The sequence below is a fragment of the Pseudophryne corroboree genome, chromosome 10, assembly GCF_028390025.1.
Source record: "Pseudophryne corroboree isolate aPseCor3 chromosome 10, aPseCor3.hap2, whole genome shotgun sequence".
NCBI classification, from domain to species: Eukaryota; Metazoa; Chordata; class Amphibia; order Anura; family Myobatrachidae; genus Pseudophryne; species Pseudophryne corroboree.
Window position 1 is genome coordinate 377,728,723 of NC_086453.1, and position 23,084 is coordinate 377,751,806.

At 44.6% G+C, this 23,084-nt stretch overlaps 1 protein-coding gene across 1 annotated transcript; it reads right to left on the minus strand.

The window, feature by feature from the left end:
• Positions 1-19,658: 19,658 nt before the first annotated feature.
• Positions 19,659-21,056, minus strand: LOC134965396 (paraneoplastic antigen Ma2-like). Its single transcript, XM_063941858.1, has one exon. It carries the CDS (start codon positions 21,054-21,056, stop codon positions 19,659-19,661), a length of 1,398 nt encoding a protein of 465 aa, XP_063797928.1.
• Between the last annotated feature and the right edge of the window lie 2,028 nt (positions 21,057-23,084).

Consider the following 23,084-nt stretch of genomic DNA (forward strand, 5'->3'; position numbering starts at 1 on the left):
TGACACGGTTACTGACATAGGTTCTAGCACACACAGCTGTCAGGCTGGACCTGACACGGTTACTGACATAGGTTCCAGCACACACCGCTGTCTGACAGGACCTGACACAGTTACTGACATAGGTTCCAGTACACACCGCTGTCTGACAGGACCTGACATGGTTACTAACATAGGTTCTAGCACACACTGCTATCAGGCAGGACCTGACACGGTTACTGACATAGGTTCTAGCAGACATGCCTGTCAAGCAGGACCTGACACGGTTACTGACATAGGTTCCAGCACACACCGCTGTCTGACAGGACCTGACATGGTTACTGACATAGGTTCCAGCACACACCGCTGTCTGACAGGACCTGACACGGTTACTGACATAGGTTCCAGCACACACCGCTGTCTGACAGGACCTGACACGGTTACTGACATAGGTTCCAGCACACACCGCTGTCTGACAGGACCTGACACGGTTACTGACATAGGTTCCAGCACACACCGCTGTCGGACAGGACCTGACACGGTTTACTGACATAGGTACCAGCACACACCGCTGTCTGACAGGACCTGACACGGTTACTGACATAGGTTCCAGCACACACCGCTGTCTGACAGGACCTGACACGGTAACTGACATAGGTTCCAGCACACACCGCTGTCGGACAGGACCTGACACGGTTACTGACATAGGTTCCAGCACACACCGCTGTCTGACAGGACCTGACACGGTTACTGACATAGGTTCTAGCACACACGGCTGTCAGGCTGGACCTGACATGGTTACTGACATAGGTTCTAGCACACACCGCTGTCTGACAGGACCTGACACGGTTACTGACATAGGTTCCAGCACACACCGCTGTCTGACAGGACCTGACACGGTTACTGACATAGGTTCCAGTACACACCGCTGTCTGACAGGACCTGACATGGTTACTAACATAGGTTTTAGCACACACTGCTATCAGGCAGGACCTGACACGGTTACTGACATAGGTTCTAGCACACACCGCTGTCTGACAGGACCTGACATGGTTACTGACATAGGTTCCAGCACACACAGCAGTCTGATAGGACCTGACACGGTTACTGACATAGGTTCCAGCACACACCGCTGTCTGACAGGACCTGACACGGTTACTGACATAGGTTCCAGCACACACCGCTGTCGGACAGGACCTGACACGGTTACTGACATAGGTTCCAGCACACACCGCTGTCTGACAGGACCTGACACGGTTACTGACACTGCTTTCCTGCTTATGGAAATGTTTATAAGCTGGTGACCTGTGCAGATTCCCTCCCAATACATCGCACAGCGACTGCTGACTGTAACGCTGGGCAGCCATTTTGTGTCATCACTCAGTGACTGCAGCAAGGTAAAGAACACTGGCTGTACTCTGTAATTGCTTACATAATAACTGGGACTTTCAGCAGATGCCTGTCAGCACTGGAATACATTTCTGTCTCTCTGTGGCCAGGACATAACACTTATTACATCTGTCTGCAGGTGCATTAAAGAACATTCCATCTGATGAAATACATTGATTTTATTTATTTTTTACACGGGAAACAATGCAGAAGTAATACATTTTTATATATCAATTTAAGGAATATTGGCCCTCATTCCGAGTTGTTCGCTCATTATTTTTTTTTCGCTAAGGAGCGATTAGTCGCAAACTGCGCATGCGCAATGTTCGCAGTGCGCCTGCGCCAAGTAAATTAGCACAAAAGTTTGGTATTTTACTCACGGCGTAACTAAGTTTTTTCATCGTTCTGGTGATCGTACTGTGATTGACAGGAAGTGGGTGTTTCTGGGCGGAAACTGGCCGTTTTATGGGAGTGTGCGGAAAAACGCTGGTGTTTCTGGGAAAAACGCAGGAGTGTCTGGAGAAACGGGGGAGTGTCTGGGTGAACGCTGGGTGTGTTTGTGACTTCAAACCAGGAACGAAACTGACTGAACTGATCGCAGTGGAGGAGTAAGTCTCGAGCTACTCAGAAACTGCTAAGAAATTTCTATTCACAATTCTGCTAATCTTTCGTTCGCAATTCTGCTATGCTAAGATACACTCCCAGAGGGCGGCGGCTTAGCGTGTGCAATGCTGCTAAAAGCAGCTAGCGAGCGAACAACTCGGAATCACCCCCATTATCCACTATCAGGTTAAAGAATTTGCTATTTAGTAGAAGTGATTACGTTGCCTTTTATTTGTCAATTATAGTTGCTGTGTCTTCGTGTGTTCCAGGGGGGAAAATATATTCATAACCACAGGACACTGTACACTGTGGTCTCCAGTTACACTATAGTGTTATCTATAGTCATATAACCTCAGGACGCTGTACACTGCGGTCTCCAGTTACACTGTAGCGCTGTCTGTAGTCATATAACTTAAGGACACTGTACACTGCAGTCTCCAGTTACACTGTAGTTTTATCTATATTCATATAACCTCAGGGCACTGTACACTGCGGTCTCCAGTTACACTGTAGTGTTATCTATATTCATATAACCTCAGGACGCTGTACACTGCGGTCTCCAGTTACACTGTTGTGTTATCTATATTCATATAATGTCAGGACGCTGCATATTGCGGTCTCCAGCTACAATGTATTGTTATTGTTATTCATATAACCTCAGGACACTGTACACTGTAGTTTACGGTTACACTGTAGCATTATCTATATTCATATAACCTCAGGACGCTGTACACTGCAGTCCCCAGTTACATTGTAGCATTGTCTATATTCATATAACCTCAGGATGCTGTACACTGCAGTCTCCAGTTACACTGTAGTGTTATCATATAACCTCAGGACGCTGTACACTGCGGTCTCCAGTTACACTATAGTGTTATCTATATTCATATAACCTCAGGACACTGTACATTGCGGTCTCCAGTTACACTGTAGTGTTATCTATATTCATATAACCTCAGGATGCTGTACACTGCAGTTTCCGGTTACACTGTAGCATTATCTATATTCATATAACCTCAGGACGCTGTACACTGCAGTCTCCAGTTACATTGTAGCATTATCTATATTCATATAACCTCAGGATGCTGTACACCTGTACACTGCAGACTCCAGTTACACTGTAGTGTTATCATATAACCTCAGGACGCTGTACACTGTGGTCTCCAGTTACACTATAGTGTTATCTATATTCATATAACCTCAGGGCGCTGTACACTGTGGTCTCCAGTTACACTGTAGTGTTATCTATATTCATATAACCGCAGGACACTGTACATTGCGGTCTCCAGTTACACTGTAGTGTTATCTATATTCATATAACCTCAGGATGCTGTACACTGCGGTGATCCTGGAAATCTTCTATCATAGGGGGTAATTCAGATATGATCACTGCTGTGCATTTTTGCACAGTGGGCGATCAGATCCGAACTGTGCATGCGGATGCACCGCACTGCGCTGGTACGTTGCAAAGCTACAATGGGCACCGTCGGTCAGTGACGGGATGGTGTGAAGGATTGAACGCACAGGCGTTCACAAGGAGATTGACAGGAAGAGGCCACTTGTGGATGGCAACTGACCGTTTTCAGGGAGTGTCCGGAAAAACACAGGCGGGATCAAGTGTTTTCATGGAGGGTGTCTGACGTCAGCTCTGACCCCGATCACCAGGATTCTATCGCACTTGAAGAATAAGTCCTGGGCTGCGCAGAGACTGCACAAAATCAGTTTGTGCAGCTCTGCTACACATGCGATCACACACTTGCACACCAAAAATACACTCCCCCTGTAGATGGTGACTATCTGATTGCAGGGCAGCAAAAATGCAGCCCAGCAATCAGATCTGAATTAGGCCCATTGGATCATAGTTATAAGTAAGTTTTTAGATGAAGGTTTAACATCTCCGAGGTATTGTAGTGTTCCTAGATGTAGTTGCTCCTGGTGATACATCATCCCAAAGTACTTGATAACTCAAAAAAGGTACATTAGATAACAAAGTTCTGTTACAGCTGTGAAATTCTGAACACCGACACTCCCTTGACTATCTTGAGCTATCTGAATTGTACCTATCTTCTTCAATGGGCTTCAACTTCCCCAATGGCTACAGCAGGGGCATAAGTACAACCTTTTCTCTGTTCCTTTGCTTCTTTCCTATATTTGCAGTTTGTTTGGGGATGTGATGTGCTCTCTTTGTAACAACCTTGGAGTATGTCTTATATCCCAGCGGTGCCTCCAAAACTGAACTGTAGTTATGCTTAATAATAAGAGTTTGTAGCAACAGTTAATGGACTAGTTAACCCTTCTTAGACTGATCTATTCTGATATACTGCAATTCTGGGCTATAGTCTTTAATATAGTACATCACTGAAGATCTTTATATAACTGGCTGCAGCATAAAAGGTTGACCCCTCAGTTGTGGTTTTAACTACAAAGTTACTTTTTGCAGCTGCTGTGTACAGATCTTACTGGCTATGGTGCCTGTGTTTGGGGCTGCCATGTGTGTAGTGGCTAAAAACTTCCATTCTTAGATGGTTGGCCGCCTCCCCAACTCCTTGATCCAGCACCCTGCTCTATTACAGCTCCCCACTGCACTGCCAGACTCCTGCTCACCCCAGTGCATGGGCTCCATCTCCCCTGAGTCTTCACAGATAACTCATACTTCTGTCACTCTGACTCATTCTGCCCCTCTTTCTCTGGCAATCACTCCCACCTATATCACTCTGCTACTCTCTCAACCGTCACTAATGTTTGTGAAATGTATCATTCTTCCCAAACTGCCACCAATGTCTGGGAAATGTATCACTCTCTCTCACCTGTCACCAATGTCTGTGAAATGTATCACTCTTCCCCAACTGTCACCAATGTCTGTGAAATGTATCACTCTTCCCCAACTGCCACCAATGTCTGGGAAATGTATCACTCTCACCTGTCACCAATGTCTGTGAAATGTATCACTCTTCCCCAACTGTCACCAATGTCTGTGAAATGTATCACTCTCCCCCAACTGTCACCAACGTCTGTGAAATGTATCACTCTCTCTCACCTGTCACCAATGTCTGTGAAATGTATCACTCTCTCTCTCACCTGTCACCATTGTCTGTGAAATGTATCACTCTCTCTCACCTGTCACCATTGTCTGTGAAATGTATCACGCTCTCTCACCTGTCACCAATGTCTGTGAAATTATTTATTCTCTCTCACCTGTCACCAATGTCTGTGAAATGTATCAATCTCTCATCTGTCACCAATGTATGTGAAATGTATCATTCTTCCTCAACTGTCACCAATGTCTGTGAAATGTATCACTCTCTCATCTGTCACCAATGTATGTGAAATGTATCATTCTTCCCCAACTGTCACCAATGTCTGTGAAATGTACTACTCTTCCCCAACTGTCACCAATGTCTGTGAAATGTATCACTGTCTCTCACCTATCACCAATGTCTGTAAAATGTATCACTCTCTCTCACCTGTCACCAATGTCTGTGAAATGTATCACTCTCACCTGTCACCAATGTCTGTGAAATGTATCACTCTTCCCCAACTGTCACCAATGTCTTTGAAATGTATCACTCTCCCCCAACTGTCACCAACGTCTGTGAAATGTATCACTCTCTCTCACCTGTCACCAATGTCTGTGAAATGTATCACTCTCTCTCTCACCTGTCACCATTGTCTGTGAAATGTATCACTCTCTCTCACCTGTCACCATTGTCTGTGAAATGTATCACGCTCTCTCACCTGTCACCAATGTCTGTGAAATTATTTATTCTCTCTCACCTGTCACCAATGTCTGTGAAATGTATCAATCTCTCATCTGTCACCAATGTATGTGAAATGTATCACTCTTCCCCAACTGTCACCAATGTCTGTGAAATGTATCACTGTCTCTCACCTATCACCAATGTCTGTAAAATGTATCACTCTCTCTCACCTGTCACCAATGTCTGTGAAATGTATCACTCTCACCTGTCACCAATGTCTGTGAAATGTATCACTCTCTCACCTGTCACCAATGTCTATGAAATGTATCACTCTCTCTCACCTGTCACCATTGTCTGTGAAATGTATCACTCTCTCTCAACTGTCACCAATGTCTGTGAAATGTATCACTCTCTCTCAACTGTCACCAATGTCTGTGAAATTATTTATTCTCTCTCACCTGTCACCAATGTCTGTGAAATGTATCACTCTCTCACCTGTCACCAATGTCTGTGAAATGTATAATTCTTCCCCAACTGTCACCAATGTCTGTGAAATCTATCACTCTCTCTCACCTGTCACCAATGTCTGTGAAATGTATCACTCTCTCTCACCTGTCACCAATGTCTGTGAAATGTATCACTCTCTCTCATCTGTCACCAATGTCTGTGAAATGTATAACTCTTTCTCACCTGTCACCAGTGTCTGTGAAATGTATCATTCTTCCCCAACTGTCACCAATGTCTGTGAAATGTATCATTCTTCCCCAACTGTCATCAATGTCTGTGAAATGTATCACTCTCTCATCTGTCACCAATGTATGTGAAATCTATCACTCTTCCCCAACTGTCACCAATGTCTGTGAAATGTATCACTGTCTCTCACCTATCACCAATGTCTGTAAAATGTATCACTCTCTCTCACCTGTCACCAATGTCTGTGAAATGTATCACTCTCACCTGTCACCAATGTCTGTGAAATGTATCACTCTCTCACCTGCCACCAATGTCTATGAAATGTATCACTCTCTCTCACCTGTCACCATTGTCTGTGAAATGTATCACTCTCTCTCAACTGTCACCAATGTCTGTGAAATGTATCACTCTCTCTCAACTGTCACCAATGTCTGTGAAATTATTTATTCTCTCTCACCTGTCACCAATGTCTGTGAAATGTATCACTCTCTCACCTGTCACCAATGTCTGTGAAATGTATAATTCTTCCCCAACTGTCACCAATGTCTGTGAAATCTATCACTCTCTCTCACCTGTCACCAATGTCTGTGAAATGTATCACTCTCTCTCACCTGTCACCAATGTCTGTGAAATGTATCACTCTCTCTCATCTGTCACCAATGTCTGTGAAATGTATAACTCTTTCTCACCTGTCACCAGTGTCTGTGAAATGTATCATTCTTCCCCAACTGTCACCAATGTCTGTGAAATGTATCATTCTTCCCCAACTGTCACCAATGTCTGTGAAATTATTTATTCTCTCTCACCTGTCACCAATGTCTGTGAAATGTATCACTCTCTCACCTGTCACCAATGTCTGTGAAATGTATAATTCTTCCCCAACTGTCACCAATGTCTGTGAAATCTATCACTCTCTCTCACCTGTCACCAATGTCTGTGAAATGTATCACTCTCTCTCACCTGTCACCAATGTCTGTGAAATGTATCACTCTCTCTCATCTGTCACCAATGTCTGTGAAATGTATAACTCTTTCTCACCTGTCACCAGTGTCTGTGAAATGTATCATTCTTCCCCAACTGTCACCAATGTCTGTGAAATGTATCATTCTTCCCCAACTGTCACCAATGTCTGTGAAATGTATCACTCTCTCATCTGTCACCAATGTATGTGAAATGTATCACTCTTCCCCAACTGTCACCAATGTCTGTGAAATGTATCACTGTCTCTCACCTATCACCAATGTCTGTAAAATGTATCACTCTCTCTCACCTGTCACCAATGTCTGTGAAATGTATCACTCTCACCTGTCACCAATGTCTGTGAAATGTATCACTCTCTCACCTGTCACCAATGTCTATGAAATGTATCACTCTCTCTCACCTGTCACCATTGTCTGTGAAATGTATCACTCTCTCTCAACTGTCACCAATGTCTGTGAAATGTATCACTCTCTCTCAACTGTCACCAATGTCTGTGAAATTATTTATTCTCTCTCACCTGTCACCAATGTCTGTGAAATGTATCACTCTCTCACCTGTCACCAATGTCTGTGAAATGTATAATTCTTCCCCAACTGTCACCAATGTCTGTGAAATCTATCACTCTCTCTCACCTGTCACCAATGTCTGTGAAATGTATCACTCTCTCTCACCTGTCACCAATGTCTGTGAAATGTATCTCTCTCTCATCTGTCACCAATGTCTGTGAAATGTATAACTCTTTCTCACCTGTCACCAGTGTCTGTGAAATGTATCATTCTTCCCCAACTGTCACCAATGTCTGTGAAATGTATCATTCTTCCCCAACTGTCACCAATGTATGTGAAATATATCACTCTTTCCCAACTGTCACCAATGTCTATGAAATGTATCACTCTCTCTTTCCCAACTGTCACCAATGTCTATGAAATGTATCACTCTCTCTCACCTGTCACCAATGTCTTTGAAATGTATAATTCTTCCCCAACTGTCACCAATGTCTGTGAAATGTATCACTCTCTCTCATCTGTCACCAATGTCTGTGAAATGTATCACTCTCTTTCATCTGTCACCAATGTCTGTGAAATGTATCACTCTCTCTCATCTGTCACCAATGTCTGTGAAATGTATCACTCTTCTCCAATTGTCACCAATGTCTGTGAAATGTATCACTCTTCCCCAACTGTCACCAATGTCTATGAAATGTATCACTCTCTCACCTGTCACCAATGTCTGTGAAATGTATCACTCTCTCTTCCCCAACTGTCACCAATGTCTATGAAATGTATCATTCTCTCTCACCTGTCACCAATGTCTGTGAAATGATTCACTCTCTCGCAGGGCCGGTGCTAGGGTGTTCGGCGCCCTCCTGCAACCTATCAATTTTGCGCCTTTCTACAAATACATATGTGACTGATCTCATCCTCAGAGCTGTAACTAGACATTTTGGTGCCCCCCCCCCCTCAAGATCCATCAATATACGGTCATAAAAAAATTACCTAAAGTATAGGAACGTAAAATAATTATGATGCACAGTAGTCTCTATTATTCAAAATTACACCACACAATAGTACCACTTCTATACATTCCGACAGGTAGTGCCCCTTATATTCATTACACCAGATACAGCCCCATTTTACATATTGCACCAGGTAGAGCCACTCACACATTATTCCAGATAGAGCACCCTTTTACACACTGAGCCAGGTAGAGTTCCCTTTTACACTTTGCGCCAGGTAGAGCACCCTTTTACATTCCACTTCCCCCAGCAGGGGGAAGAGCCAAAAATATAGGGGCTACAGAACAGTATCAATTCACATCACACTGCACAGTAGTGTTCGCTAGTCACATTACACCGCACAGTAGTGTCCATTAGTCACATTACACCGCACAGTAGTGTCTGTCAGTCACATTACACCGCACAGTAGTGTCCGTCAGTCACATTACACCGCACAGTAGTGCCCGTCAGTCACATTACACCGCACAGTAGTATCCGTCAGTCACATTACACTGCACAGTAGTGTCCGTCAGTCACATTACACTGCACAGTAGTGTCCGTCAGTCACATTACACTGCACAGTAGTGTCCGTCAGTCACATTACACTGCACAGTAGTGTCCATTAGTCACATTACACCGCACAGTAGTGTCCGTCAGTCACATTACACTGCACAGTAGTGTCTGTCAGTCACATTACGCCGCACAGTAGTGTCCGTCAGTCACATTACACTGCACAGTAGTGTCCGTCAGTCACATTACACTGCACAGTAGTGTCCGTCAGTCACATTACACTGCACAGTAGTGTCCATTAGTCACATTACACCGCACAGTAGTGTCCGTCAGTCACATTACACTGCACAGTAGTGTCTGTCAGTCACATTACGCCGCACAGTAGTGTCCGTCAGTCACATTACACTGCACAGTAGTGTCCGTCAGTCACATTACACTGCACAGTAGTGTCCGTCAGTCACATTACGCTGCACAGTAGTGTCCATCAGTCACATTACACTGCACAGTAGTGTCCGTCAGTCACATTACACTGCACAGTAGTGTCCGTCAGTCACATTACACTGCACAGTAGTGTCCGTTAGTCGCATTACACTACACAGTAGTGTCTGGCTGGGCGGCCTTGAGCACGTGCAGAGGTAAACACAGATACGGCTGCGTATGCACCGATCTGCGTTCATCTCTGAATGACCCCCTATGCCAGGTACAGCCTTCATTCCCTCCACAATGCGGCCCCGGTACCTGCAGGAGGTCCCGGCTCAGGCGCTGCTCCTCCTCTCCCTTCTTCTCCGGTTTCTCACAGGCTCCGTTACTCCAGTGGCTCTGTAGGATGTTGTCAGTGACCCAGAGAGGGGGAGGGAGCGGGTACTAATTACTTGGGCCTGGCACTGATGGAAGGGCCCTGGACCCCTGCACTCCTAACCCCCTCCCACCTTACTGGGCAGCAGCAGCAGCTCTCATGTTAGCAGCACAGCACATGCTGCACAGTGTGCTGTGCTGCAGTGGGGCAGAGTGGCTGCTGCTAATGTTATTGTTCCTATATGGGTGGGTGGGGGGATTGTGATCACAGTGATCACACTCCCCCCTCGAATTGACCATGGCTGAGGGGCTCAGGGAGTCAGGGATCAGGGACTACACTTACCCTGCTCTGTACAGCAAAATACTTTTTTTAATACGATTTTTTCCACAAAGGGGCGTGGCCACGGGTCCTGCTATTAGGCCACGCCCCCAACCCGTGAGGCAACTCCGGATGTCAGTGGCAACGGCGCTGTGTGTAGGCTGAGGCCACACACACACTGCCTGCAGGCTTCCTGGGGAGGAAAAGGGGGGTGAGCCGCACTGCTCGCTGCCAGCGCCGCTACTTGTCATCCAGTGTGACAGGCGCAGCGGCAGCTGGCAGCAGCAGGGATGCAGAGCAGGGAGAGGCTGAGCGCCTCTTCAATTTGGCGCCTCCCTGCACTGCATCCCTTTGCTGAGCGGCTAGCGCCGGCTCTGCTCTCTCGTCTGTCACCAATGTCTGTGAAATGTATCACTCTCTCTCATCTGTCACCAATGTCTATGAAATGTATCACTCTTTCTTCCCCAACTGTCACCAATGTCTGTGAAATGTATCACTCTCTCACCTGTCACCAATGTCTGTGAAATGTATCACTCTCTCACCTGTCACCAATGTCTGTGAAATGTATCACTCTCTCTTCCCCAACTGTCACCAATGTCTATGAAATGTATCACTCTCTCTTTCCCAACTGTCACCAATGTCTATGAAATGTATCACTCTCTCTTCCCAAACTGTCGCCAATGTCTATGAAATGTATCACTCTCTCTCATCTGTCACCAATGTCTGTGAAATGTATCACTCTCTCTTTCCCAACTGTCACCAATGTCTATGAAATGTATCACTCTCTCTTCCCAAACTGTCACCGATGTCTGTGAAATGTTTCACTGTCTCTTTCCCAACTGTCACCAATGTCTGTGAAATGTATCACTCTCTCTTTCCCAACTGTCACCAATGTCTGTGAAATGTATCACTCTCTCTTCCCAAACTGTCGCCAATGTCTATGAAATGTATCACTCTCTCTCATCTGTCACCAATGTCTGTGAAATGTATCACTCTCTCTTCCCAAACTGTCGCCAATGTCTATGAAATGTATCACTCTCTCTCATCTGTCACCAATGTCTGTGAAATGTATCACTCTCTCTTTCCCAACTGTCACCAATGTCTATGAAATGTATCACTCTCTCTTCCCAAACTGTCACCGATGTCTGTGAAATGTTTCACTGTCTCTTTCCCAACTGTCACCAATGTCTGTGAAATGTATCACTCTCTCTTTCCCAACTGTCACCAATGTCTGTGAAATGTATCACTCTCTCTTCCCCAACTGTCACCAATGTCTGTGAAATGTATCACTCTCTCTTTCCCAACTGTCACCAATGTCTATGAAATGTATCACTCTCTCTTCCCCAACTGTCACCAATGTCTATGAAATGTATCACTCTCTCTTTCCCAACTGTCACCAATGTCTGTGAAATGTATCACTCTCTTTCCCAACTGTCACCAATGTCTGTGAAATGTATCACTCTCTCTTTCCCAACTGTCACCAATGTCTGTGAAATGTATCACTCTCTCTTTCCCAACTGTCACCAATGTCTGTGAAATGTATCACTCTCTTTTTCCCAACTGTCACCAATGTCTGTGAAATGTATCACTCTCTCTTCCCCAACTGTCACCAATGTCTATGAAATGTATCACTCTCTCTTTCCCAACTGTCACCAATGTCTGTGAAATGTATCACTCTCTCTTTCCCAACTGTCACCAATGTCTGTGAAATGTATCACTCTCTCTTCCCCAACTGTCACCAATGTCTGTGAAATGTATCACTCTGTCTTTCCCAACTGTCACCAATGTCTGTGAAATGTATCACTCTCTCTCATCTGTCACCAATGTCTGTGAAATGTATCACTCTTTCTCACCTGTCACCAGTGTCTGTGAAATGTATCATTCTTCCCCAACTGTCACCGATGTCTGTGAAATGTATCACTCTTCCCCAACTGTCACCAATGTCTGTGAAATGTATCACTCTCTCTTTCCCAACTGTCACCAATGTCTGTGAAATGTATCACTCTCTCTTTCCCAACTGTCACCAATGTCTGTGAAATCAATGTATCACTCTCTCTTTCCCAACTGTCACCAATGTCTATGAAATGTATCACTCTGTCTCATCTGTCACCAATGTCTGTGAAATGTATCACTCTCTCTTCCCCAACTGTCACCGATGTCTGTGAAATGTTTCACTGTCTCTTTCCCAACTGTCACCAATATCTATGAAATGTATCACTCTCTCTTTCCCAACTGTCACCAATGTCTGTGAAATGTATCACTCTCTCTTTCCCAACTGTCACCAATGTCTGTGAAATGTATCACTCTCTCTTTCCCAATTGTCACCAATGTCTGTGAAATGTATCACTCTCTCTTTCCCAACTGTCACCAATGTCTGTGAAATATATCACTCTCTCTTTTTGCCAACTGTCACCAATGTCTATGAAATGTATCACTCTCTCTTTCCAAACTGTCACCAATGTCTGTGAAATGTATCACTCTCTCTTTCCCAACTGTCACTAATGTCTGTGAAATGTATCACTCTCTCTTCGCCAACTGTCACCAATGTCTATGAAACGTATCACTCTCTCTTTCCCAACTGTCACCAATGTCTGTGAAATGTATCACTCTCTCTCACCTGTCACCAATGTCTGTGAAATGTATCACTCTCTCTTTCCCAACTGTCACCAATGTCTGTGAAATGTATCACTCTCTCTTTCCCAACTGTCACCAATGTCTGTGAAATGTATCACTCTCTCTTTCCCAACTGTCACCAATGTCTATGAAATGTATCACTCTCTCTCACCTGTCACCAATGTCTGTGAAATGTATCACTCTCTCTTTCCCAACTGTCACCAATGTCTGTGAAATGTATCACTCTCTCTCATCTGTCACCAATGTATGTGAAATGTATCACTCTCTCACCTGTCACCAATGTCTGTGAAATGTATCATTCTTCCCCAACTGTCACCAATGTCTGTGAAATGTATCACTCTCTCTTTCCCAACTGTCACCAATGTCTGTGAAATGTATCACTCTCTCTCATCTGTCACCAATTTGTAACCCTCCTACCCCTTCTCTATAATGAGGGTTATGTATAATTTGGCGTGCCTCCACCCAAGCAAATAGATAAACACCCGGGTGGCTTGGGAAAACCCTACCTAAACTAGGCAGTGGGTGTTGTGATTGTGTTACTGTTAATATATATATTTAATATAATTAGATCACCTCACCTTCCTTACCAATTACTTTCTCTGTTCTCCGAAGGTATACCTCTCAGTACAGAACTATCCCGGATCTGGATCTCTTGGATACACCGGACAACCGTATTTAGGTAAGTAATTTTATTATCACCATCACTATATAATTACTCATAGGGTATAGAGGAGTAAAGTGGGATTGAAATAATACACAATACAAATAATTATTACAATATTATGTTACAACATAACTGCATGCAATACAAAAAAAATATACACTAACCACAGTCGGATAGACCATGGACCCGGGGTTTACTTAGTACCTTCTGCGCAGTTTACCTACTATGTTACCTAAGTGATCACTGTACCGTTCAATATTCAGGGGGCCCAGTCAGTGTAGTTCACATCCAATATGAATACAGCCATTGGGGTGCTTATATAATAATCCCAGAGAGATAGTAGGCTACTAGAGCACTAGAAGCACGGTATCCTGAGTACATAGACACTGTGTACAGCTAGTTGGTTGAGTCAACAAAAGGTATGTCAGTGTAATCCTTTTAATCCTTGAAATACTCAAATTATGCTGCGTTGGTGTCACTATTTCAATATTAGCGAGCTGGTCCTACACTAGTGACCTTCCACTTATCTACTGCTCCGGAAAAGCTGAGGAAGTATACTTATTGAACAACCCCCAATATATATATTCGAGTGGCTGTATACTGTAAAAGTCCCCGAATACGTTCATATATTGGTTATATAACTTCTAGTTGCAGTTCATATACATACTGGCCGATGTAGAAGATAAGTAATTAGGATACACTTGGAAGTGGGTTCTATGGCGTCCTTGTGAATATATTTATGCAGTGGAGGAGTCACTACTATCAGCGGGGATGGCCTGATTTGTAGCCACGTTTCCGGCTATAACACTCCCCCTAATGTTGTACCCCGGTTGAATACTATACTTTCCACCAAGCTATTTCGTCCCCAAATAATAATCCTTTTTCCAAAGTCCCCAACTTCCTCGGCATAAAGTGAATAGTATATCCGGATAGATGAAATATGGTGGAAACTCCTTGAATTGACCGACTTCTAGGTTTGTATATTCTCTTCAGGGGTTATAAGTGTTACATACAGTCATTAGGAGCTTTTAAAAGGAGTTGGTATCCGCTCAATAATAATAGTATATTAATATACTGTCCTCAGGGGCTAGTAAGGTACTATTGGTGAGGATCAGCTTTCAAGTTATCCTGCATATTACGCTCACCTTTATGTCTCCCCCAGTCCCCCTTGTTATTATAGGAGCTCCGATCCTGATACAAAGTTGCTGCGTCACTCAGCTCCCCTGGCAACCGCTGCATGGATGGATTCCTCTCCCTCCTTCCTCCTCAACACTGCCGGCATCCGCACTGATCGCGGTATCCACTTTCAGGGGCTCCGGAGCGGTGCAGCAGACTCCGCCATACACAAGGACACCCTACGATCTCCGCTCAGGTACAGCAATCTCCCGTTGGCCGCCCGGACACCAGATACTCTCTCCTCCTAGCTCGGACCTCGTCCGTCCATCATGCCAGTCGCGGGGTTCTCCTCCCTATCTCGAGCTCTCTCCTTTTATATCCAGCATGCGGGCGCTTAACCACCAAGCACGAGGAGATTCTGGAGAATTCTCTACCCAGCGCATGCCAGGCTATTCAGCAGCATTCATCCTTCTCTGCCAAATAAATATAACCAGCTTTCTTATAGTTCATAAATGTACACCCCTGCGTATTTTAAATCATACCTCTGATACAATATATATATACAATAAATTCATAAAGTTACATACAGTTACTAGTATATCGTGTTAGTGCATATACTTATTCCACAGAGAAATGAATCTATATTAATAGATCCCCCTAATATTAATATATTTATAGCCTAGGGTTACATTCTCCCCCTGGGGATTCCGAAATGCAACGCATAGGTATCACCACTCCAAGGATATGCAGAACACTGTGCTAATCCTGCCCTTTGCTATCAGGTTTCATTACCTCTTCAGATCCCACATCCAAAATAAGGCCATGGCACTACCACCCGAGGATGGATTATCAGGGGAACCTCCGTGGGTACCCCCAATTGGTCATAAGTAAGTATTCTGGGTGGTTTCCGTATCCTCTGTGGCCGTGAAGCAGATGGTCTATAACCTGATGTAATATCTTCAGTTCATTCTTCATCATTCATATTTGATTCACTAGTACTACCCCTACAAGCCCTCTCCGTAATAGCAGATTCTTCCCATACCTCTGCAGGGTTAATACTAGTATCCACAACTCCCCAGTCTGGGGTGGATAAATGTACTTCTGGTGGTTCTAGGTCTAATTTACTCGTACTAATGGGTTCCCCACAGCCGTCATCTTTATAATATACCCCGCCTCCTAACTGTTCCACTTCCGACTCCCTTTCCTCTTCTTCCCGGTAGGGCTTCTCTGGGGGGTCGGAAGCAGGTGTTGTTCTGGGTTTTCCACATTTATCCACTTGTGGTCTGGCCTCATTCCATCGGATATCTTGCGCTATGGGCAGAAGGTGTTGACTATGATAAGTCACTACTGACCCCTCTCCATTCTCCGGAGTTAGCTGATACACCGGAATATCCGGTAGCTGTTTCACTACTACATATGGTTCATCCTTCCATCGGTTTCGGAGTTTCTGCCGTCTAGGCATGCCTAATACCTTGATTAAAACTCTGTCCCCAGGCTGTAACAGATGTTCTATCACTTTCCTATCATACTGTGTCTTGTTCCTCTCTTCCATTTTTCCGGCAGTATTTCGAGCCAATTGGTAGGCGTCGTGTAATTGCTGTCGGAGTTGCCGTAAATAATGAGAATGAGAACCCCAAGAAGCAGGGTTAATTTGGGTCGGTAAACACACGTCAATGGGTAACCGGGCTTCCCTACCAAACATGAGTAGATAAGGGGAATACCCCGTAGCATTATTCTTGGTGCAATTATATGCATGGACGAGATAGGTTATATGCTGTTTCCACTTCAGTTTCTGTGGTATATTCAATGTTCCAAGCATATTTAATAGTGTACGATTAAAACGTTCTGGTTGGGGATCTCCTTGTGGATGGTATGGAGTTGTCCTCGACTTCTTAATACCACAACATTGATACAGTTCTTTAATAAGGTGGCTCTCAAATTCTCATCCCTGATTGGAATGAATCCGGGCCGGTAGCCCGTAGTGCTCAAAGAATTTCTCCCACAGGGTACGAGCCACAGTCCCTGCTCGTTGATTTGGGGTTACATATGCCTGGGCATACCTGGTAAAATGATCCGTGACTACCAAGATATGGCTGTCCCGTCCATCAGGTCCCTCTAGTGATAGAAAGTCGATGCATACAAGATCAAAGGGTCCGGAGCTCTTGATGTGGACTAGTGGGGAAGTAGGCCGGGGTATCGTTTTCCGCAACACACAGTTTCCACAAGACTTACAAAATTGTTCCACGTCTCTACTCATGAATGGCCAAAAGAATCTTTCGTTAACCAGTCCCAATGTTTTTTCCTGCCCTAAATGACCATGATTATCATGTAACGCTTTGAGTACTATGGTCTTATACTTGTCTGGCAACACTAACTGCATTCTGGTAGTTCCCGCAGACCGTCTGGTAACTCGGTAAAGCAATCCTCTCTTTATCCGTAGATTCTTAATCTGTTGAATCAATAGTTTAGTTTCTTTCGATAGACCTGACATTGGAACGGAGGAGGAGGGTTTCCCCAGGTATTGTATAATAGGTCCAATGTGAACATCTTCCCTCTGTTCCTGGGCAAATTAATCTTGCCATATCATTTCCAACCCCTTCATAGCAGAAGGATCCAACCATTGATAAGATGCCGGGATGGCTTGGGCCGAGGCCCCAGTAGTGACTATGGTGGCCAATGGTACTTGCGGAGTCACTCTAACTGGATGACACAGCCCCCGTATCATAGCAGCCGGAACCTCTATCCATTCTTCAGATGATATAGGGACTTCGTTACCTACCCTCCTGGATAGTGTATCAGCGTCCTGGTTGTTTACACCGGGTCGATATTTGATGGTAAAATTGTAATTGGATAATGTTGCCAACCAGCGATGACCAGTTGCATCCAGCTTAGCGGTGGATTGGACATAGGTTAAAGGATTATTGTCCGTATGTACAATAAAAGATGCTCCATATAAATAGTCATGGAATTTTTCACTAACCACCCATTTAAGGGCTAAAAATTCCAGCTTATGCACCGGATAATTACGCTCACTTCCAGATAGACCACGACTGACATAGGCAATGGGCCGGAGTTGTCCATCCCTCCACTGATACAGCACTCCCCCAAGTCCTTCAAAAGAGGCGTCGATGTGTACTTCATAAGGGAGTTCTGGGTCGGCATATGCTAACACTGGGGATTTTGATAGACTCTCTTTTAAGTTGATAAATGCCTCCTCACATTCAGCATCCCATCGATCTCCAAATATTTCCCTAGGGCACAGGTACTCTTTTGCTTCCGTGGGTTGTGGCTTTATTTTATGGACACTGGGTGGATATCCTCAGGTCAGATTGGTTAAGGGTCGAGCCAATTTAGAGTACTGCGACACAAATTTTCTGTAATAGCCACAAAATCCTAAAAAGGACCGTAGCTCCTTAAGGTTTCTTGGTCGTGGCCAATTCCTCACTGTGGCTACTTTGTCCGGATCAGTAGAGATCCCCTCCCGACTGACAATATGTCCAAGGTACTTTACTGTAGATCTACACAATTGGCATTTCTCGATAGATAGCTTTAACCCACGACCTTGAAGTCTGTCTAACACCTTTAAGAGCCTTTCATTATGTTCGTCCAGTGTCTTTCCGAAAACTATGATATCGTCTAAATAGACCAAAACTTCTCTATAGCCCATATCGCCTACGGTCTTCTCCATGGTCCTCTGGAAGGTGGCTGGCGCTCCGGTGATACCCTGAGGCATTTTTAGGAATTCGAAAAATCCTATTGGACAGATGAAAGCGGTCTTGGCTCTATCCTCGATGTTCATAGGGATCTGGTACTAACCACACCTCAAATCCAACACGGAAAACCATTGGCTGCCTTGCAGACAATCCAATGCTTCTTCATTTTTCGGCACAGTATATTGATCCGACACCGTACATCTGTTTAAAGTCCTGTAATCAATGCACATCCGTATCTCCCCACTTTTCTTTCGGGCAACCACAATGGGGGAGGCGTACTGGCTCTCTGAGTCCGCTATCACCTGATTCTCCAGCAGATTTCTTAGATGCGTCCGCACATCCTCGAAATCGGCTGGAGCCAATCTTCGAGACCTTTCCCTAAATGGGGTGTTATTGGTTAATTTAATACGATGCTCTACTTCCTTGGCTGTTCCTAGGTCCCACTCACTTTGGGAGAATACAGCTTCTCGTAGCTGTAATTGTTCCATTAACAGACTTTTGTTCTTTAGGTCGATGTCGCTACCTTGGAAACATGCCTCCAGCTTATGGACCCATGATTTGGGGGTGGATATACTGGGATCGGAACTAACTTCTCCGTGTCGACACTGCGCCATATTACTTTCTATATTGAGCGGCACGTCATTCAGGTTTTGGTTTTGTCTCTCACACCATTTTATGAGACTCTTATACATATTAGTATTTGTTCCAATAATCACTGGCAGTTCTCCATTATCGCCAGGAGAATCTGGACAAACCAACGCCACCAACGGTACCATTTCATTGGGGGAGATCAGCCCAGGGTCGAAAGTAATCTGAGCTATAATATATCCTAAATAGGGGTATTTTTGCTCACTCAACCCCCAGATGGTGAGTCCACTAAGAGGATGTATGGGCACATCTTGTAAATAGGTCTGATACCAGGATTCAAATACGATGGATATTTGTGATCCACTATCCAGCAAGACTGTACAGGCGTGTCCGTTGATCATAGCCTTTATTCTTGGTGCATGGCCCATCAGGCTCTCAGGTATTTCATTGGACCACTGAGCACTCCCCATGGCATGTACGGTAATTATTGGGGAGCCTGTGAGGGGTCCACAGCGCTCCCGTTGGAGTTTTCCTGAGTAGACAGTCGTCTCCGGTAACTATTACTATTTCCTCTTCGGAAGTGTCCATACATGGGGCATTCAAATGACCTATGACCCGCTTGTCCACAACTATAACAAATTGTGGGGAATCTGCTTTCGCTCCTTACACTTATTCCCCTCCCGGAGTCAGGATTCATCCCCTGACTATAAGGAGGATTGGTCTGTAAGGCGATTAGCTGTTCAATTTTTTTGTTCTGGTCTTCTATTAACTTCACCAGTCGCTCATCTATAGAGGGTGGAGATGGGGTCGGTAAAACTACTTTGACCTTTTTGATGGTTCTCTCACGGTTTTCTATTTGTACCTCTTCGAGTTTAACTTCTCGCACGAGCTCATTCAATGTCGGAGGCCGATTAGTATTCATAGTGCATCGGAGCCTTTGCGCTACAGGACTATTGGTTAATGCCCCCTTAAGTACCTGGGTCAGTCTCCTTCTGTCCACTGCTTCCTTATTAATCCCCCCTTTATCTACAATCTTGTAAATTAACCTATCGACTCTATAAATGTAATGGGTCAAGGTTTCTCCTGGCTCCTGGTAAGTATGGTTAAGCCAAGCCAGTAGGTCCCCTACATCTTCCAAGGTACCAAAGGAAAAATCTAGGGCCTCCACATAGTCTTTTAGGGTAGCATTGGGGTTGCTCCTCCGGGTGGCTTGAATCACCCCCATCGCCGGTCCTGTTAGGCTTTCAACCACCCGCTGCTGTTTAACATGTTCGGGGCACTGCCACTCTTCGGAATGTTGAGTGGCTGCCTCCCTCCACAGCTCGTAGGTCTCCTCTCCAGCTGGTACCGGTGTGATTCCCGAGAATATCCTAAGGCGACGATATCCTCCTTCAAAATGCCACCTCTCCAAGTGGCTAACCATTTTACCCATAACTGTTTCTACCTGATTCTCCACAGCGTCCTCGGTGTGGGTGATGGGATCAGTATCTTGGCTTGAGGTCTGAACACCACATCTGAGATGTGGTTCCCCAGTTCCGTGTTCACCAACGGTGGGACCCTCTTCTTCCCCAATAGGGTTCCTTTCAGGCCACACCAGTTGTACTTTCCATCCCGGGACTCCCTCAACCACCACCATACCATGGAGTAGCATTGGATCTATTGGGTTCTGATTAGTTATTAAAACGGCGGTAATAGTACCTGTGGACCCTTTCCATTTATCTACGATGCGCGGCTCATTAATTCCATAAAGAAATTTCACCGCGTTGATCATACTATCCTCACTAGCACTATTCAAATTTCCTCGCAATCCGAAGCTGCAATCGACATCTATATCCTTCTCTCTACACCAGCGAAAGATCTCTTCCGTACTAACCTCCTCCATCCTATGTATGTTGGTAAACAGGAGATCCCGAGCTCGAATCTCAGCAGTGCCTCCAAATGTAACCCTCCTACCCCTTCTCTATAATGAGGGTTATGTATAATTTGGCGTGCCTCCACCCAAGCAAATAGATAAACACCCGGGTGGCTTGGGAAAACCCTACCTAAACTAGGCAGTGGGTGTTGTGATTGTGTTACTGTTAATATATATATTTAATATAATTAGATCACCTCACCTTCCTTACCAATTACTTTCTCTGTTCTCCGAAGGTATACCTCTCAGTACAGAACTATCCCGGATCTGGATCTCTTGGATACACCGGACAACCGTATTTAGGTAAGTAATTTTATTATCACCATCACTATATAATTACTCATAGGGTTTAGAGGAGTAAAGTGGGATTGAAATAATACACAATACAAATAATTATTACAATATTATGTTACAACATAACTGCATGCAATACAAAAAAAATATACACTAACCACAGTCGGATAGACCATGGACCCGGGTTTACTTAGTACCTTCTGCGCAGTTTACCTACTATGTTACCTAAGTGATCACTGTACCGTTCAATATTCAGAGGGCCCAGTCAGTGTAGTTCACATCCAATATGAATACAGCCATTGGGGTGCTTATATAATAATCCCAGAGAGATAGTAGGCTACTAGAGCACTAGAAGCACGGTATCCTGAGTACATAGACACTGTGTACAGCTAGTTGGTTGAGTCAACAAAAGGTATGTCAGTGTAATCCTTTTAATCCTTGAAATACTCAAATTATGCTGCGTTGGTGTCACTATTTCAATATTAGCGAGCTGGTCCTACACTAGTGACCTTCCACTTATCTACTGCTCCGGAAAAGCTGAGGAAGTATACTTATTGAACAACCCCCAATATATATATTCGAGTGGCTGTATACTGTAAAAGTCCCCGAATACATTCATATATTGGTTATATAACTTCTAGTTGCAGTTCATATACATACTGGCCGATGTAGAAGATAAGTAATTAGGATACACTTGGAAGTGGGTTCTATGGCGTCCTTGTGAATATATTTATGCAGTGGAGGAGTCACTACTATCAGCGGGGATGGCCTGATTTGTAGCCACGTTTCCGGCTATAACACTCCCCCTAATGTTGTACCCCGGTTGAATACTATACTTTCCACCAAGCTATTTCGTCCCCAAATAATAATCCTTTTTCCAAAGTCCCCAACTTCCTCGGCATAAAGTGAATAGTATATCCGGATAGATGAAATATGGTGGAAACTCCTTGAATTGACCGACTTCTAGGTTTGTATATTCTCTTCAGGGGTTATAAGTGTTATACCATACAGTCATTAGGAGCTTTTAAAAGGAGTTGGTATCCGCTCAATAATAATAGTATATTAATATACTGTCCTTAGGGGCTAGTAAGGTACTATTGGTGAGGATCAGCTTTCAAGTTATCCTGCATATTACGCTCACCTTTATGTCTCCCCCAGTCCCCCTTGTTATTATAGGAGCTCCGATCCTGATACAAAGTTGCTGCGTCACTCAGCTCCCCTGGCAACCGCTGCATGGATGGATTCCTCTCCCGCCTTCCTCCTCAACACTGCCGGCATCCGCACTGATCGCGGTATCCACTTTCAGCGGCTCCGGAGCGGTGCAGCAGACTCCGCCATACACAAGGACACCCTCCGATCTCCGCTCAGGTACAGCAATCTCCCGTTGGCCGCCCGGACACCAGATACTCTCTCCTCCTAGCTCGGACCTCGTCCGTCCATCATGCCAGTCACGGGGTTCTCCTCCATATCTCGAGCCCTCTCCTTTTATATTCAGCATGCGGGCGCTTAACCACCAAGCACGAGGAGATTCTGGAGAATTCTCTACCCAGCGCATGCCAGGCTATTCAGCAGCATTCATCCTTCTCTGCCAAATAAATATAACCAGCTTTCTTATAGTTCATAAATGTACACCCCTGCGTATTTTAAATCATACCTCTGATACAATATATATATACAATAAATTCATAAAGTTACATACAGTTA